The sequence below is a fragment of the Dipodomys merriami genome, unplaced genomic scaffold (assembly GCF_024711535.1).
Source record: "Dipodomys merriami isolate MVZ:Mamm:240054 unplaced genomic scaffold, mDipMer1.0.p SCAF_19, whole genome shotgun sequence".
Classification (NCBI taxonomy): domain Eukaryota; kingdom Metazoa; phylum Chordata; class Mammalia; order Rodentia; family Heteromyidae; genus Dipodomys; species Dipodomys merriami.
Genome location: NW_027203270.1, coordinates 19,405,642 through 19,424,138, shown reverse-complemented (window position 1 = coordinate 19,424,138; position 18,497 = coordinate 19,405,642). Strand labels below are relative to the sequence as shown.

At 38.1% G+C, this 18,497-nt stretch overlaps 1 protein-coding gene across 2 annotated transcripts in view; it reads left to right on the top strand.

Moving 5' to 3' along the window:
* The window catches only part of Akap10 (A-kinase anchoring protein 10), a 69,037-nt gene that overhangs the window by 29,333 nt on the left and 21,207 nt on the right, over positions 1–18,497 (top strand). For both annotated transcript variants that reach the window (XM_070027614.1, XM_070027615.1), the window contains 6 exons: positions 2,236–2,320; positions 3,106–3,229; positions 4,788–4,924; positions 8,859–9,003; positions 14,280–14,453; positions 17,539–17,648. In XM_070027614.1, the coding sequence (XP_069883715.1) occupies positions 2,236–2,320; positions 3,106–3,229; positions 4,788–4,924; positions 8,859–9,003; positions 14,280–14,453; positions 17,539–17,648 (775 nt within the window). The remainder of the gene's footprint in view (positions 1–2,235; positions 2,321–3,105; positions 3,230–4,787; positions 4,925–8,858; positions 9,004–14,279; positions 14,454–17,538; positions 17,649–18,497) is intronic.

The window sequence follows — 18,497 nt, the reverse complement described above, 5'->3', positions numbered from 1 at the left end:
AAAAATAAGTTTCAAGCAGCCATGTGCCAGTGGCTCACATATATAATCTTAGCTACTCTGGAGGCTAATATCTGAGGATAGCAATGTGAAACCAGTTAGGCAGGAAAGTTCATTAGACTCTTACCATCATTCAGCAGCAAAAAGTTGGAAGTGGAGCTCAAGTGTTAGAGCATTAGCCTTGAGTGAAAAAGCTAAGGGACAACATCCAGGCCCTCAGTTGAACCCATGGCACCAGCACCCCAAAAAATTGTTTTAGTAAAGAAGAAACCAAAGATGTTAAATGATGCTGATAAAGTAAGATGAAAAGTAAGAATTTGATGGCTTTGGAAGCAATGCACACTGGTCACTTAACAGTGGGCTGTTGCTGACAAGTACTTAGTTAGATACATCTTAATAGAAAATAGGCGAAGGAATGGAAATACCAAGTATTGACATTCTTTGGTTTATGGTAGTGGAGCTAGAGCTTTGAACTTGGGGCCTTATGCTTGCTAGGCAAGCACTCTATAAGCATTATGAGGTGGAAGGGTATATAAAGTAAAGTGGAAAAGTGTGTGATTTTTTTTTTTTTTTTTTTCGTTTGGGGCTTGAACTCTGGGCTTGGGCACTATCCCTCAGCTCTTCAGCTCAAGGTGAGCGCTCTGTTGCTTGAACCACAGCGCTACTTCTGGTTTTCTAGTGATTTATTGGAGATAAGAGTCTCATGGACTTTTCCTGCCTGGGCTGGCTTTGAACTGTGATCCTCAGACCTCAGCCTCCTGAGTAGCTAGGATTATAGGCATGAGCCACCGGTGCCAGACTGATTTTGTTTTTATTTTTTATTTATTTATTTTTGGTCCAGTCGTGGGGCCTGAATTCTGGGCCTGGGCGATGTCCCTCAGCTCTTCAGCTCAAGGCTAGCACTCTACCACTTGAGCCACAGCACCACTTCCGGCTTTTCTCTTTTTACTTATGTGGTGCTGAGGAATCGAACCCAGGGCCTCAGGCATGCAAGGCAAGCGCTCTACCACTGAGCCACCTTCCCAGCCCTTGATTTTGTTTTTTAAAGTGAGAGTTACTAGCATTTAAATTTTATGTCTTAACACTTAAATTCTATATCTTAACACTCCTCCAGGAAACTCTTCATGTTCAGCTCCAATTGGAGCTCCTGAAGCTCCAATTCCTCTACCTTATCCTTGTAGGTTTTTTAATGAAGGCTTCATTATGTCGGTATGATTGAATAATTGGCTATTGGTAAACAGCTCAATCTTTGGCACCTTCTTCTCCCTGGAGATGGAGGATAAGGTGCCTTGGTTTGTATATGGGCCGGCTTTTGTACTGATGTTGCTCTCTAGGGATCCCACCTACCAGTAGTCTCATTAGCATACAAAAGACGTCTTCACTCCAAAGATTTGAAGAATTGTAAGAGCTGTATGCTAGGAAACTACACAAAGACCGCAATATGCACAATGCTATCATAGATGGCTGTTCTCTAGGAGAATGTGAGTGAATGGATCTGGAAGCTGGGTTTCATAGATTCAGAGTAAAACTAGCTATCATGGTTGTATGGTTTTTTTCCAGCCATCTTTAATAGCTAACTTAATAGCTGACATTATTTAGGTACTTTCCTTTTTCTGTGTCTGTGTTTAAAATTTTGCCAATAATGTTTAAAAAAAAATTTTGAGCTGTAAATCTTGTCATAAATCTATAATTCGTTTGGTTAAAATCTTCCCAGCCCTGCCTCTAACTTTTTTTATTCTGTTTTTGTAGTATTTTAATGTATAGAAGCTAACTGTATGTTAAATCTTGTAATTTCTGCTTTCACATATGTACTTCAAAAGACTTTTCCTACCTCAAGCTATTACCTATATTTTCTTATAGCTCTATTTAAAACTTCAAGAGAGCTGGGTGCCGGTGGCTAATGCCTTGTAATCCCAGCTACTCTAGAGGCTGAGATCTGAGGATCCAGTTCAAAGCTAGCCCCGGGAGGAAAGTCCTTGAGATTCTTATCTCCAATCAGTCACCAGAAAACTGGAAGTGGTGCTGTGGCTCAAGTGGTAGAGCACTTGCCTTGAGCTGAAGAGTTGAGGGACAGTGCCCAGACCCAGAGTTCAAGCCCATGACCAACAACAACAACAAAAAATTAATTAATATAATTAAGTTAAACCTCATTAATATCCTCTTCTTTTCCAGTTTGCTTCACAAATAGGTATGCATTGAATTTAATAGGTACTTAATTATTTATTGTCTCTTTCACAGCAAAGATTTGTGGAGAAGATGGACAGGTAGATCCCAACTGTTTCGTTCTGGCACAGGCCATAGTCTTTAGTGCAATGGAACAAGAGTAAGTTTCATATTTTCACATTTTGTATTCTTTGGAATTTGGGTCAAGTATTAGGAATATACTTTATTCAACTAAAAACAAAGTGTTTGAGAAGATTTATGTTACTTGGATATTTATAATGTCATGTAAGACTTTTAAGACTCTTGGTTAATTTCTTTTCAGTATAAATTATGTAACCTCTATTTGAAACAAGACAATTTTCAGTACTACTTTCTTATTTCCTAGGTTAAAACAATTTGTTTTGAGTATTGAAATCATTTAGAGATGGTTAAGATTTCAGTATATCACCATTAGAATTTTTTTACTTAAATAATCCATATCTTTAAGTGGGTATCCTAATTTATTAGCTCATGCTTTTAACAATATATGGAATATAACAAAATCCACATCATTTTGTTGAAACTGACAACAATTTATTAATTATTGTTGATGCCCTTTAAGAAAACTATTCATTCTTTCAGCATTCATTAATGCTGTGTATAGAACACAAATAAATGTATACTATCTGACTTGAAGTAAGTTATAACCCACTAAAATAAACATTGTTTTTTTGGTTACTGTAATGTGACATAGCCTGTGTTGACTTAGAGGAGAGTTACAAAGTAATTGAGAGATGGGAGAGATTGCTTACAACTAAAGAATCAGGAATTACACCATCAGAAGTGAGGTGGCCTTGAACTAGGCCTTTATGATTCAGTGGAAACAGTCATGGAAAGAGTGTTTTTTTCCCAGTTAGCTCTTTCCTTAGTCATTCCCTCAAGTTTTCCTTTTTTGTCCACATGCAGGCACTTTAGTGAGTTTCTGCGAAGTCACCATTTCTGTAAATACCAGATTGAAGTGCTGACCAGTGGAACTGTTTACCTGGCTGACATTCTCTTCTGTGAGTCAGCCCTCTTTTATTTCTCTGAGGTAATTCTGCATTTCCTTTTACACTCAACTAGAGCCTCTAAACTGTAAATTCTGGGGTCCTGTCTATACAAAACAATAAAAGACATATCATTCCCAAAAGATTTATTGTCATAAGTGATATCTAGTGGCCAGAATACTTAATGATGATGTAATATCATCAGGTTTAAGAAAACATGAAAATTCAATGTAAAATAACTCCATTTTGAAAAAGCTTATTGAACTACTGCTTGTGAGATATTATGTGATTTTAATTTTGTGTGTGTGTGTGTGTGTACACGTACGTACGTGTGTACATATACGTGTACGCACTGATCCTATAGCTTGAACTCAGGAGAGCCTGAGTGCTATTCCTGAGCTTTTTAAAAAAGCCCAAGGCTAACCTCTACCACTTGAACTAGGATTACAGGCATGAGAAACTAGCTAGTTTTGGAATTGTTAAGAGCATAGAATTTGATACTCAATTCCAGTGCACATTAATTGCACATCAGACTTCAGAGAATAGTAAAATTTTTGATGTGCTTTTGATTTTTACTTGAGCTATTTGATAGCATTGCCCAATGAAGCATTTGCGACAATAAATATACTAATTTCTTTGAGACATAGAATTTATATAAGGCTTCAGAAAGTGAAATTCTTTTGTTACAAAGCAAATGGCTAATAAGAGGATTCTTGGTCTCTCAAAATAGTCACCTAAACAAGAATACATTTACTCAGTTGACTTGCTTTTTTTCAGCACTTGTTCAGGTAAATAAGTCCTCATGGAGTGATGGAAACAAGTGGTTTGATTTTCTTATTAGCTGATTACACATGTGGAACTACTAATCCAATTTAGTACAATTTTTATTCTTCTAAAGTATTTTACAGGTCATCTTTCGCAAATTACTGTACAATGTTGAATGGTGAAGTAGAATGAAGTAGATCTTGCTGTGTGCCAGTGGCTCATGCCTGTAATCCTAGCTTCTCAGGAGGCTGAGATCTGAGGCTCAAGGTTCAAATTTTGCCCAGGCAGAAAAGCTCCAGTGAGGATCTTATCTCTAATTAACCACTTGAAACCTGGCAGTGACCAGGGGCTCATGGCTCATGTCTGTAATCCTAGCTTCTCAGGAAGCTGAGCTCTGAGGATCACTGTTCAAAGCCACCCACAGCAGGAAGACTCTTATCTTCAGTAAACCACCAGGAAACCAGAAGTGGTTCTGTGGATCAAGTGGTAGAGCACTAGCCTTGAGCTGAAGAGCTGAGCAACAGCACCAAGGCCCAGAGTTCAAGCCCCACCAAAAAAACAAAAAACTGGAAGTGGTGCTGTGGCTCACGTGGTAGAGTGCTAGCCCTGAGCACAAAAAGGCTCAGAAACAATGTCCAGGCCCTGAGTTCAAGCCCCACAACTGACCAAAACAAACAAACAAACAAAACAAAAACAAAATGAAGTAAATCTTACTGAAGTAGATTATTTTGCTTCTTGCTTTCTACCTATATTTTAATATTTAAGGCTTACAGATTACAGATGGTGAAAGGAATGTTTCTAGTCTTGTTTTACACTTTTTATATTTTTCCTTCCTAGTATATGGAAAAAGAAGATGCAGTGAATATCTTACAGTTCTGGTTGGCAGCAGATAACTTCCAATCTCAGCTTGCTGCCAAAAAGGGCCAGTATGATGGACAGGAGGCACAGAATGATGCCATGATTTTATATGACAAGTGAGTTTGATCAATAGATGCATTTAATAGATACTTATTGAGCATTATAGATTGAAAATAAAGATGAATAAACTCATTCTTTCCTGTCCAGGAGCTAACAGAGAACATAAAAGCTGATTTGCATATAGTGTGTGTTTCAACAAACATTCTAGTGAATATTTCTTTTGGGGAAAGGGAGGGTTAATACATTGTAAGCAGAACAACAAAGGTGTTCTGGGAGGGTTTCATAGGGAGACTTGCTTTGGATCCTTAAGAATAAATTGAGGAAATGGTGCTGTGGCTCAAGTGACAGAGTGCTCACCTTGAGCTGAGTTGCTCAGGGCAGTGCCCAGGCCCAGAGTTCAAGCCCCATGACCAGCAAAAAATAAATAGAGGGCTGGGAATATGGCTTAGTGGTAGAGTGCTTGTCTAGCACGCAAGAAGCCCTGGGTATGATTCCTCAGTACCACATAAACAGAGAAGGCTGGAAGTAGCTCTGTGGCTCAAGTGGTAGAGTGCTAGCAAGAATAAATTGAATATTGTCAAGCAAAGAAAGCAGGAAAGAAAATTCCAGGCATTGGCATAAGCAAAGTAATTGAAATTTGGAGGAATTTGGTACTTTTAAGAAACTTTAATTGGGGGACAGAATATATATATATATATATATATATATATATATTTGATCTATTCAGATGTGTGTACTATGTGTATATAGGTATGTGTGTGTGTATATATGTATAGATAGATAGATAGATAGATAGATAATTGATTAGTGAGAGGTAGACAAAGATAGCTTGGTGATTGCTCTTAACATGACCAAGGGCCTATATTCCACAATCTCTACCACCAGAAACAGGAAGAAAATTGAAAAGAAATAAAGAAACTTGAGTTTAGGTAGTCAAAGGGATTATAGGGAAAAATGTATGTGCATATGTGTGTGTATAAAATCAAATGGAGGCCCAGCAGTGATGGCTCATGCCTATAATCCTAGCTACTCAGAAGGCTGAGATCTGAGGATTATAGTTCAAAGTCAGCCCAGGCAGGAAAGTCCATGAGACTCTTATCTCCAATTAAACACCAGAAAACCAGAAGTAACTCTGTGGCTCAAGTGGTAGAGGGCTAGCTTGAGCTGAAGAGCCCAGGGACAGCATCTAGGCCAAGAGTTCAAGCACCAGGACTGACAAAAAAAAAAGAAAGAAAAAGAAAAAGAAATAAAATGGAATAGGTTGCAAAGGACCTTGCTATGTATGTATGCTTGAAGGCTTATTTTCTTGTACAAATCTGCTTAGGCATATTACTAAACAAATTAGTTTTGTTTTTGGTGCTAGGGATTAATTCCGTGACCTAACACATGGTAAACATTCATTACCCCAGAGTTATTCCCATCCAGTTTTCACTGAAAGTGAGACATTAGAAAAAATGTTACAGTGACTAGCATTGAAAACGTCTGCTCAAGCAATTATCAGACTGGCCAGCTCATAATCCTTCTCATCGAATTTTTTTTTTTTTTTACTTTGTGAAGAAATTTGCTATTTGTATCCACAAGCAAGCACTAAGGAAGTAACTTGAAGATAGAGAGAACTCCATGGGATTTTAGAGTTGGAAGAGAATCAAGAACTTAATAGACAAGGAGACTGCAGGTTCACATTAAGCTGTCTGCCTAAAAGTCACCTGGGAGCTTGATGTTTGTTTTTTGTGCCAGCTTGAATTCAGGGCCTAAGTGCTATCCCTGAGCTTTTTCACTCAAGGTTGATACTCTACCACTTGAACCACAGTTCTAATCCTTATTTTTTGCTGATTTATTGGAGATAGGATCTCATGAACTTCACTTCCTGGGCTGGCTTTGTATTGCTATCCTCAGACCCTCAGGCTCCTAGGTAGCTAGGATTATAGGCATGAGCCTATTAAGAGCTTGTTAAAGCTGAGCGCCAGTGGCTCATGCCTCTACTACTCAGGAGGCTGTCATCTGAGGATCTTGGTTCAAAGCCAGCCCGGGCTGGAAAGTCCTCCAATAAACCACCAGAAAACCGGAAGTGGTGCTGTAGCTCAAGTGGTAGAGTGCTCACCTTGAGCTGAAGAGCACAGGGACAACGCCCAAGCCCAGAGTTCAAGCCCCGCGACCAACCAAAAAACAAACAACAAAAAAACCCCAAAAGCTTGTTAAAAATAAGCTTCCAGTCTTCTCTAAAACATTCTGATTTAGCAGGTTTGAGAGATGACCCAGGGAATCTTTAGTGTTAGAAAATAGTCAAATGGAGATCTACTCTGGGTTTTTTTCCCCCTCTTTTTTTTTTTTTTGGTTGGTCATGAGGCCTGAACTCTGGGCCTGGCCACTGTCCCTGAGCTCTTCAGCTCAAGGCTAGCACTGTACTTCCATCTTTTTCTGCTTATGTGGTGCTGAGGAATCGAACTCAGGGCCTCATGCATGCAAGGCAAGCACTCTACCACTAAGCCACATTCCCAGCCCTTCCCCCTCATTTTGTAGATGTGGAAATTAAAGCCCAAAGAGGAAATGATTCTCTCAAAGTCTTAGAGCGTGTTTGCAGCAAGACTTAGACTAGAATGAAATTCTTAACATTCTGTCTAGCATAAGACATTTATGGAAGATAAAAGAAACATTGATACCTGCTGAAATGACAAGAGTTTGAATGTAGAAATTTAGTCTCAAGTGCCTGAAAGTTTAAAATCATTCACTTGCTTATTTCTTTTTTTTTTTTTTGGGTCCAGTCATGGGGCCTGAACTCTGGGCCTGAGCTCTACCACTTGAGCCACAGTGCCACTTCCGGCTTTTTTCTTTTTGCTTATGTGGTGCTGAGGAATCGAACCCAGGGCCTCATGCATGCAAGGCAAGCACTCTACCACTGAGCCACCTTCCCAGCCCCTCACTTGCTTATTTCTTACAACATGGGAGATATAGTGTTTGTTATGAAAATGCTGATTTTAAATTCTGGAACAGAACAGTGATGTAAGGCTAGAGTTTAGATCCCATTTTTACTTGAGGAGCCATTTTTATTTATTTTTTTATTTTTTGGGTCCGGTTGTGGGGCCTGAACTCTGGGCCTGGGTGCTGTCCCTCAGCTCTTCAGCTCAAGGCTAGCGCTCTACCACTTGAGCCACAGCACCACTTCCGGCTTTTTTTTTTTTGAGGAGCCATTTTTAAATGACGATGATAGGCATACCATTGGCACCGTCATTTTGCTAAGTTTCTTGTACAAGATTTGACTTACAACTACCTACTTGTTTGTTCTTATATATAAAATACAAGAAGGGCATTATCAATCCCTGCTATATTTCTGTCCTATATGAGAAAGAGAGCCACTAGAGTGCTTGGAGGAAATCTTATTTTTTTTCTGCCTTTTTGGTGTCCATTTTATAGTCAACTTAACAAAACATCTGCTGCATTATGTCCTATCAAATTACAAATGTTTAAGTTACCATTGTTTCTTTTCATTTCCTTAACAAATCATCAGCAAGTCCTATGCATTCATTCCAAATATCTCACATTCATTCACTTCACCCTTTTTGCTTTTTATTCCTACCTATTTATTGTTTATGCTTTATATTATGATCTTATATTTTCATTATATCTTGTGCACAGTTCTTTGTTATCTTTTCAGAGGAAATATGTCTTTCTCTTAAACCTTAATTTGGACTACTAAGCCCTGAACAGGAACATAGGTCCATTAAATATATGTGGTTGATTGATTTATTTGCTTCTTTTGTGATCTCTCACAGATGTTAAAACGATAGCAAAGTTGGTTGGTCAGAAACTGAAGATGATTGAAAAGCAGATAGGGAGGTAGTAAGTTGACCAGGTATCTTTAAGAAAATGAGAATAGGTAAATAAAGGTTATAGCAAGGCTGTCATCACCCAAATCTATTTGAATCATGTAGGTAGGTATAGGTACCCAAAGATTTGGAATTTGGTTTTACTCTGGATATCTTTCTGACATAGGTACTTCTCCCTCCAAGCCACACATCCTCTTGGATTTGATGATGTTGTACGATTAGAAATTGAATCAAATATCTGCAGGGAAGGTGGGCCACTCCCTAACTGCTTCACAACACCATTACGTCAGGCCTGGACAACCATGGAGAAGGTAACTAAGATATTAAAAAGTATTAAACTACAAGTTTTATTGGTGGAACCCAGAAAAATATGGGGAAAATTAAACATAACCTACAGTAGAAAATGGAAACAGTACAGCCTAGTGATTAAGAGCAGAGACTTTGAGTCTGTCTTGATATGTATTAACTTCACCTTTATAGGGTAACTAATGCCATTTTTCTCATCTGTAGAGAAGAAATAATACCAGTTATTTTAGGATGAAAATGAGGTATAAAATGCTTATTAATGTCCATGGTATAATTAGGGACGGAGTCCAAAGGTATAATTCCTCTGAAAAACTAATGAGCTGTTTAACAAAGTGAATGCTAGGAAGAAGAATGGAGAAAGGAAAGATGTTAATGTACATTATGTGAAAATTGAACTATAGAACTTGAAGGTTGGGGGAAACAATGGAACGGGTGACATTGATCAAGATGTATTGTACTCATAACCTGACTTACGGAGTTGAAGCTTCTTTATACAACTACTTAATAATGAAAGAAAGAAATGCCAGAATTAAAAAGCATTTTTAAAAAGTTATTGTTACTGTTTGTCATGTATAGGTATAAACAAGGTTAGCTTAGGATTGATACAAATATTTTATCAATTTCTGCTATTAAAATTGAAACACTTTTTGTTTTCAGATTATATTTATTTTGTAAATCTTTTATGTATAAGTCAAGTGCTGATGGCTTATGCCTGTAATCCTAGCTACATAGGAAGGAGGCTGAGATCTAAGGATCATGATTTGAAGCTAGCCCAGGCAGAAAAATTCATGAGACTCTCATCTCCCATTAATCAGCAAAAGCTGGAAGTGGAGGTATGGCTCAAATAGTAGAATGACAGCCTTGAGTTTAAAAAGGCCTTGAGTTTAAAAAGGCCAAGCAAGAGCTCAAGGCTGTTGAGTTCAAGTCCCCCAATACCAGCACCAAAAAAGAAAAAAAGATATATATCTTATACTTTTCTAAAATGTTTTTATGAAAACTTTCAAGCATTTAACAAAGTTAAATAATTTTACAGTGAAAATTCCTAGACCCACCCATTTATATTCTTCCATTGCTCTACATACCTGTAATCCATTCACCTATTAATTTCTTTTATGTACATGTATCTTTATTAATATTCATCTTATAAATGTCAAATTAGTGTTTTTGTATCCAACTTTGATACAATGCTTGTAGTTTTCCATGTTGTCAAAAACTTTACTATAACAATTTCTCTACCCTTAGACTTGTGTTCTATCACTTGTGAAATACTGTTTTTATATGTCATGATCACTTACAAGGTATCACAAATAGGTTGATCATAATGAAATGTTAAAACCTGTAAATGACTTAGTCTTTTATTTTTTTTATTGTGAAAATACTGTACAGAGGGGTTACAATTACATGGGCAAGATAATGAGTACATTTCTTATCAAGCATTGTAGCCTCCTCCTTTGTTTCCCCTTCCCATCCCCCCCACCCAATCCTCCCCGCTCCCCCTCTCCTCCCTTCCCCTCCCCCCCATCAAAGTTGTATGAGTACATTTCTTATCAAGCATTGTAGCCCCTCCTTTGTTTCCCCTTCCCATCCCTTCCCATCCTCCCCCCCACCCATACCCCCCACTTAGTCTTTTAAAATAGAATAGTTTTGCGAGCTGGGCACTGGTGGCTCACACCTGTAATCCTTGCTATTTAGGAAGCTGAGATCTGAGGATTGCAGTTCAAAGCCAGCCTGGGCAGGAAAGTCCATAAGACTCTTATCTCCAATAAACCACTCAGAAAAGTCCAGAATTGGAGCTGTGGTTCAAGTGGTAGAGCCTAGCCTTGAGCCAAAGAAGCTTAAGAACAATGCCCAGGCCCTGAGTTCAAACCCCAGGACCCATACCAATAAATAAATAAATAAATAGATTTTGCAACAAATTGCAGAGTCCAGGGTAAGTTAATATTATCATTAAGTTAATTACCATTAACATATTATGTTGCTAATTTATGCCATATGTATCCAAGTAGAAAAAAATTAAGCACTGATACATAATATTGCACACAAAAGACTAAAGTTAAAATATATATATAGCAAATGAAATCATTAAAATTCTGGAAGTAATATAATACAGTATCAATAATTACCCAGAGATGTTCATTTTTCCATTGTTAAAATTAAAACTTTTCTGGTTTTAGAGAATAACCTAGGGCTGGGATGTAGCTCAGTGGCAAAGCGCTTGCCTAGCAAGTGCAATGTCTTGGGTTCGATCCCCAGTACCAAAAAAAAAAAAAAAAAGAAAAGACAAAAAAAAATACAGAGAATAACCTATAGCATGTAAAGAATGTAAACTTTCTGGGAGGTAAAATTAAAATACAGAGAAAACGAGAATGCAACTAGGCACTTTTTATATGTTGTATGTGCCTTTAATCCTGGCTACTTGAAGGCTGAAAATGGAAGAATTACAAGTGTGAGGCTAGTTGGGGGCACTTAGACCATGTCTCAAAATAAAAATAAAAATGGACTGGAGATATGGTCTAGAACTTCCCAGTATGATAGGGGGAAGGGAGGAGCAAAAATGGTCTTGTGGAATTGGAGGCATGGCTCAGTTGATAGAACACTTAACCAATGAACAAAAGCATCAGGTACCAACCAAATTCAAGCCCTGATCCAGACCTAAAAAAAAAGAAAAGGTTCTTATTACATGTTTTTAGGTTAGGAACTTGCATAAATGTTTTTTTTGGGGGGGGTTGTTGTTTGCTTTATGGGGGGGATTGTGTGTGCTGGTACTGAGGCTTGAGGTCATATCCTCTTGATCTTGCTTGGCTTGTGTCCTAAACCTTGGAGCTCTACACTTGAACCACATCTCTTCCAGCTTTTTGCTGGTTAATTGAAAATAATACTTTTAAAGACTTTTCTGCCTGGGATAGCTTCAGACTATGATGTTTAGATCTCAGCTTCCTGATTTGCTAGGATTACAGACATGAGCACCAGCACTTGCCTTTATTTATTCATTTATTCATTTATGTATTAGTTGTGGGAGTGTTCTACCACTTGATCCACAGCACCACATCTGGTTTTCTGGAGGTTAATTGGAGATAAGAATCTCATGGACTTTCCTGCCTATGCTGGATTTGAACCACCATCCTCAGATCTCAGCCTCCTGAGTAGTTAGGATTACAGGCGTGAGCCACCTGCACCTGGCTTGCCTCTAATTTTTTTGCCCCTGTGCTAGTGTTTGGAACTGAGCCTCATTCATGCTAGGCAGGTATTCTGACCCTTGAATCACACACCTCAACCCCTTTTTTGCTTTCATTATTTTTAAGATAGAATCTCACTCTTTTCCTCAAGCTAGCCTCACCCATGAATCTCCCTATCTACAGATTTGTGTGTACTTGGGATTACAGGCTTTATATTAACCATGCCTGACTTATTTATTGAGATGAGGGTCTCACTTTTTCCCCAGGCTGGCTTCAAATCATGATCCTCTCAATCTCTGCCTCCTGAGTATCTCTGACTGTGTCTGGCTATGATAATTTAAAGAACACTTAGCATAACCTTGGTATATGAGTGGGAAAAGGATATAATAATTCATTTATTAAATGCTTTCATGAAAGTAAACTAAGCAACACAAGGGTGGTGATGAGAGGGAGGAAATGAGAGAGAAAAGAGAATAGCTGATACTAAGCAAAAGGAAAGAAATGTACATATCACCCAATCTGGAAGAAACAGTTTTATTGTTACAGTTCGTAGAGTTTGTAAGCTTTGTATATTAGAATGATGATGATTATCATTGTGAAAGTTAAAATATGTTTGTGACTTTAGCTGAGTATAACTATGCCAGTAATGTGAAATTCATGTAGTTACTTATTCTCAATAAAGAAATCCTTGGGGGGAAATGCTTATAGTATTTTTATACTGGTAAACAAAAGAAATGTGACTTGTTTTCCTTCCCAGTCACTATTCTGTAAAAAAGACATGTTAAATACAGACATACATATTTACAGTTATACTAAGCACTGGAAGTTTTGTTGTTACTTTAAACAGTTCAACTAATAACCATGGAAACTTAGCATCACCAGCAATTACTGAATACCAGACAAGACATTTATGCACCATTAGGCATTTATTTAACAATCATTTTTTGGGTGGGAGGTAGTGCCCAAGCATTGGAAAGTCTGTGTGGGATGCTGTTTTTGCTTCTAGTAGGGTTTGAATTCAGTACCTTGTGCTTGTTCACTTGGCTGGTGCTCTACCACATGAGCCATACCTCCAGCCCAGTTTTTTTTTGCTTATGTGGTGCTGAGGAATCGAACCCAGGGCCTCGAGCATGCAAGGCAAGTGCTCTACCACTGAGCCACCTTCCCAGCCCCCAGCCCAGTTTTTTTTTAACTGGTTATTTCAGAGACAGCATTTCATGGACTTTCTGCCTGGACTGGATTTGAACCCAGGTCCTCTGAATCTTAGTTCCTGAGTAGCTAAGGCAGGGAGGGGGGGGAAGACTGGGGGCGGCACAATTATAGGTTTGAGCTATTAGACATGAGCCAAATCCTATTGTTTCTTTTATCTTTCTCTTTTTTTGTCAGTGTGGGGGATTGAATTTGAAAGGCAAACGAGTCACATCTTTAATCCACAGATACTTTGCTATATTGCTGGTGATGCAAATCGAAAACATTCTTTGAAAGGATACATTGGCCAGTATTTCAAAGCTAAAATTTAACTCAGCAATTACACTCCTGATAATTTATCTTAGGGAAATGAGTTCAGGTGCACAAATCCATATGTGCACACTTTATTTGTGTGCATGTTGGCACTCAAGCTTTTCTGCTTATATTGGCACTGTACCACTTGAACCATACTTCTACTTCCGGCTTTTTGCTGGTTAATTGGAGAGAAGAGTCTCATGGACTTTCCTGTCTAGTCTGTCTTCAAACTTCAATCCTCAGATCTCAGCCTCCTGAGTAGTTAGGATTATAGGAGCTACCAGCTCCTGGCGGCTAAGACTTTAAATTAAATATTTATTACATACATACCCCTAAGAAAAAAATTAGTTTCAGATGATATCTAATCTATGGAAACTAATTCTGCTTTCTAAAATGTAAAGTGTGTAATTTCTACGACAGATATTTGGCAGGGGAACAACATTAAATACATTGTCATTTTATGGCATAAAGGTATATGCAAAGGGATAATAGAATATAGCAAGGAAAAAGTACAAATATTTGTAGTAGAATTTTAAGTAAAGTTTAATATAAGAAATGCATTTGATTTTCAACTTTAAAATAATGTTTTCCATCCATTTCAGGTCTTTTTGCCTGGCTTTTTGTCCAGCAATCTTTATTATAAGTATTTAAATGACCTCATCCATTCCGTTCGAGGAGACGAATTTCCTGGAGGGAATGTTTCATTGGCTGCTCATAGCTCTGTAGGCCTTCCAGATGAGTCTCACTCGGGAGGTTCCGATAGCTCCACCTCTCAGGTATTAATCTGGTTTGCATCTATTATGAGGAAAAGCATACAGTTTTTTTCCTTCACATACCAGTAGCAAACCATGTTTATTTATAACTTTTTGTTAATAGTTACAAGAAATAAAATTAATCTACTTAATATAAATTCTAATCAGAGTACTTGTGGTGATTAACCATATAGTATAGTGTAAAGTATCATGCTTTTTAATTCAGGTCATTAATCTGCTTACCATCGTTGCTTTTATGCTTACTAATTAAATACATTAAATTCTATTTATAGCATCTGAAGAGCCTTTTGTGTAATTGTTTGGTTTCTTAATACCATATTTTACTCAATAGTTTTTAGCTTTAGTTTGAACTAATTGTATTTATTTTGAACTCATTGTATATTTTCTTTTGTGGTTTTTGTTGAGTGTTGTCACATATTACACCTTGTCAAATTCTCCCCTAAATCAAATGAAGGGGCTGTTCCCAAGATAGAGATCAAATGGAGACATTATAAAGTTAACTGATTTTATTAAAATCACATGGTAAGTGGTACAGCCAGAAATAATTCTCTGTAGTTCTTTCTCATGGCTTAAAAATACAGATTAATAATTTTTACGTCACTATTTATAAACAACATTTTGTATTTTTTGATTCTTGACCTTAGATAAATTAAAACCTCCCTTGTTTAAAATTTTTTTGGGGGGGGCCTGAACTCTGGGCCTGGGCGCTGTCCCTCAGCTCTTCAGCTCAAGGCTAGTGCTCTACCACTTGAGCCACAGTGCCACTTCTGGCTTTTTTCTTTTTGCTTATGTAGTGCTGAGGAATCAGGCATGCAAGGCAAGTGCTCTACCACTGAGCCAACTTCCCAGCCCAAATTAAAACCCTTTTTAAGACAGTATGTTCTTATTGCCATGAATGAGGCTTATCTGAGTACTTTTCCTCTCCTATAATTTTTATTTATAAAGTGAGGAGAAAAAGTAATGCTCATCTATGCTATCAAGTCAGGACAGTGCTACCTTGGAACAGGGAAGGTTAATGATTAAAAGGGTTAAGAAGGGTTACTTGACAGGTAGCTAAGTGTAGTTGTTATGTTGGTTTTTTTTGTTTGTTGGTCCTAGAGTTGGACTCGGGCCCTTCCCCTACTATTTGAGCCATGCTTGCAGATTGTGTGTGTGTATGTGTGTGTGTGCATGTGTGTGTGTGTGCGTGTGTGTGTGTGCGCGTGTGTGTGTGTGCGTGTGTGTGCATGCGTGCGTATGTGTGTGTGTGCGTGCATGTGTGCGCGCGTGCGTGCATGCTATTACTGGTTAATGGTTACTGGAGCTTGAAGTTAGAACCCTGTGCTCTTGTTTGGATTTTTCAATCAAGACTAATGTGCTACCATTTGAACCATACTTCCTTTTCTGGCTTTGCTACTTAGTTGGACATTAAAGTCTCACTTTTCTCTCTGGGCTAGCTTTCTTTGAACCATAACTCTCAATCTCAGCCTGCTGGGTAGTTAGGATTACAGATGTAAAGCCATCAGCACCTGGCTGCATTGAATAGTTTTGAGGTAGGGTCTCAATTTTTCCTAAGCCCGCCTAGGCTTACTGTTTGTGTTTCATGAGGGATGACCAGTGCATGCAACTGCACCAGCCTTTTGTCAAGATGGAATTTTTATGCTGGTCTTGAACTGCACTCTCCCATCACTACATCCAGGTAGCTAGGATTCCAGGCTTGAACTTCCATAACCCAGCTTGTCCATTTTGCCTTTTGATAAAAGCTAGAATGGCTTTTTTTATTAGACATGTTTAGGTACTAGGTCTTAGTTTTCTAGTGATGTCTGGTTTTGATATCCAAGACATAGTGATATCATTGAATTGATGGGGCAATAGTCTTTTATTCTAGTTTTGTTTTGTTTTGTGCTTTTTGTTTTTTGTTTCTGTTGTGGGTTTTTTTTGTTTTTTTGTTTTTGTGAGTCCTGGGCTTGAACTCAGGGCCTGAGTGCTCTCTGAGCTTCTTTTGCTCAAGGCAAGCACTCTACCACTTGAGCCCCAGCACCACTTCTGGCTTGTTTTGAAAACTTTACTGGAGATAAGAGTCTCATGGACTTTTCCTGCCTGGGCTGTCTTTGAACCATGATCCTCAGATCTCAGCCTCCTGAGTAGTGAGGATTACAGGCATGATCTACTGGTATCCAGCTATTTGTTAAATTATGTGCTGCTTTGAAATGCTCTTTATATCTATTTAATTATTTTGTTTTATTAATCTGTCCCTTAGGTTATAAACATTAAGCTGTTATTCCCTTTTTGCTATTTTAAACAATGCTGTAATGAATAATCTATGTAAGTTGTGCATAAATGTAAGGCTGTCTGAAATTGTATTTCAAGAACTGGAATTTTTGGATCAGCTCATAATTGTTTCATGAAAATACCAATTCTGACTTGCTTTTTTTTTTTGTGGGAGTGATAAGAGTAGGAGAAGGGGAACTTATTGTACTGAATCACTATAGAAAGGATTGTTTAATTTCTCATTTGTCACAAGTCTCATAGTAATCAAAAGCATTCTTATTTATTCTGTAAAAAAGAGGGTGTTGCATTTCTTAGCCATGATACAATTGCCTGGATGGATGAGTTTTTCAAACAGAATAAATTCCTGTGAGGATAGCACATTTATTGGGGTACATGTCATTAAGAAAACAGATTTGGTAGCTGTGTGCTAGTGGCTCATGCCTGAAATCTAGCTACTCAGGCTGAGATCTGGGGATCATGGTTCAAAGCTAGCCTGAGCAGGAAAGTCTGTAAGACTCTTATCTCCAACTGGGAATAGTGCTGTGGCTCAAAGTGATAGAGCGCTAGCCTTGTGTAAAAAAGCTCAGGGGCCCTGAGTTGAAGCCCCACTTGATGTACAAATTCTTGTTACACATTTTTGTCTTGTGAGTTCTCCTCCTGTAGGTGTAGTTGGAGGATACATATCAGAATCATTCTGTTGCCATTAAACTTCTTAGTAGTGAAGGAGTTGAATAAAAATTATAGTTGAAACACTGAAAAAAATTTTGTCTGTATTTCTAACTCAAAACTGGTTTGATTTTTGAATAATATACTAATTTTTTTACAATTTCTATTATAGTCCAATGTGAAAAAAGCCAGTATTAAAATTCTGAAAAATTTTGATGAAGCAATAATTGTGGATGCTGCAAGTTTGGATCCAGAATCTTTATATCAACGGACATATGCAGGGTAAGCTTAGCTCATGTCTCAATTTTCATAAAGAATTTAACATCTTAGCCAGGCACTGGTGGCTCATGCCTATATTCCTAATTTCTCAGAAGGCTGAAATCTGAAGATGATGGTTTGAAGCCAACCCTGTAGACACATCTAAAACATTCTTATCTGTAATTAACCTGCACAAAAGGCAGAACTGGAGACATGACCCAAGTAGTAGAACACTAGCCATGACTAAAAAAGCTAAACAAGAGCTCAAAGATCTGAGTTCAATCCTTGAACTCTCACTTGACTACACAGTAAGATCCAACCCAGTCTGGTCAACACAGAATGACCCTTACAAAAGAGAAAAAAAAGTAATTATGACTGAAGTATTTTATATGTAGGTATGAGAACAGAATAATGAAACCTGTTAAAATAGCTTTTCAGGAAAATACATTATGTGCGTGTATGGAAAACCACAATGAGACATGATAACACTAATAAAGACAAAAAGTTGTTGAGTGCCAGTGGCTGACACCTATAATCCTAGCTACTCAGGAAGCTGAGAACCCAGGCAGAGAAGTCCATAAGACTGTCACCTCCATTAACCAGCAAAAAGCCAGAAGTAGAGCTATGTTCAAGTGATAAAGCACTAGCCATGAGCAGAAAAGCTCAGGGACAGTGCCCAGCCCCTGAGTTCAAGCCCCAGGACTGTCCAAAAGAAGTAAGATTTAGCTAGGCACCGGTGGTTTACACCTGTAATCCTAGCTACTCAGGAGGCTGAGATCTGAGAATCAGAGCTCAAAGCTAGCCCAGGCAAGAAAGTCCATGAGACTCTTATCTCCAATAAACCACTAGAAAATTGGAAGTGGCCCTGTGCCT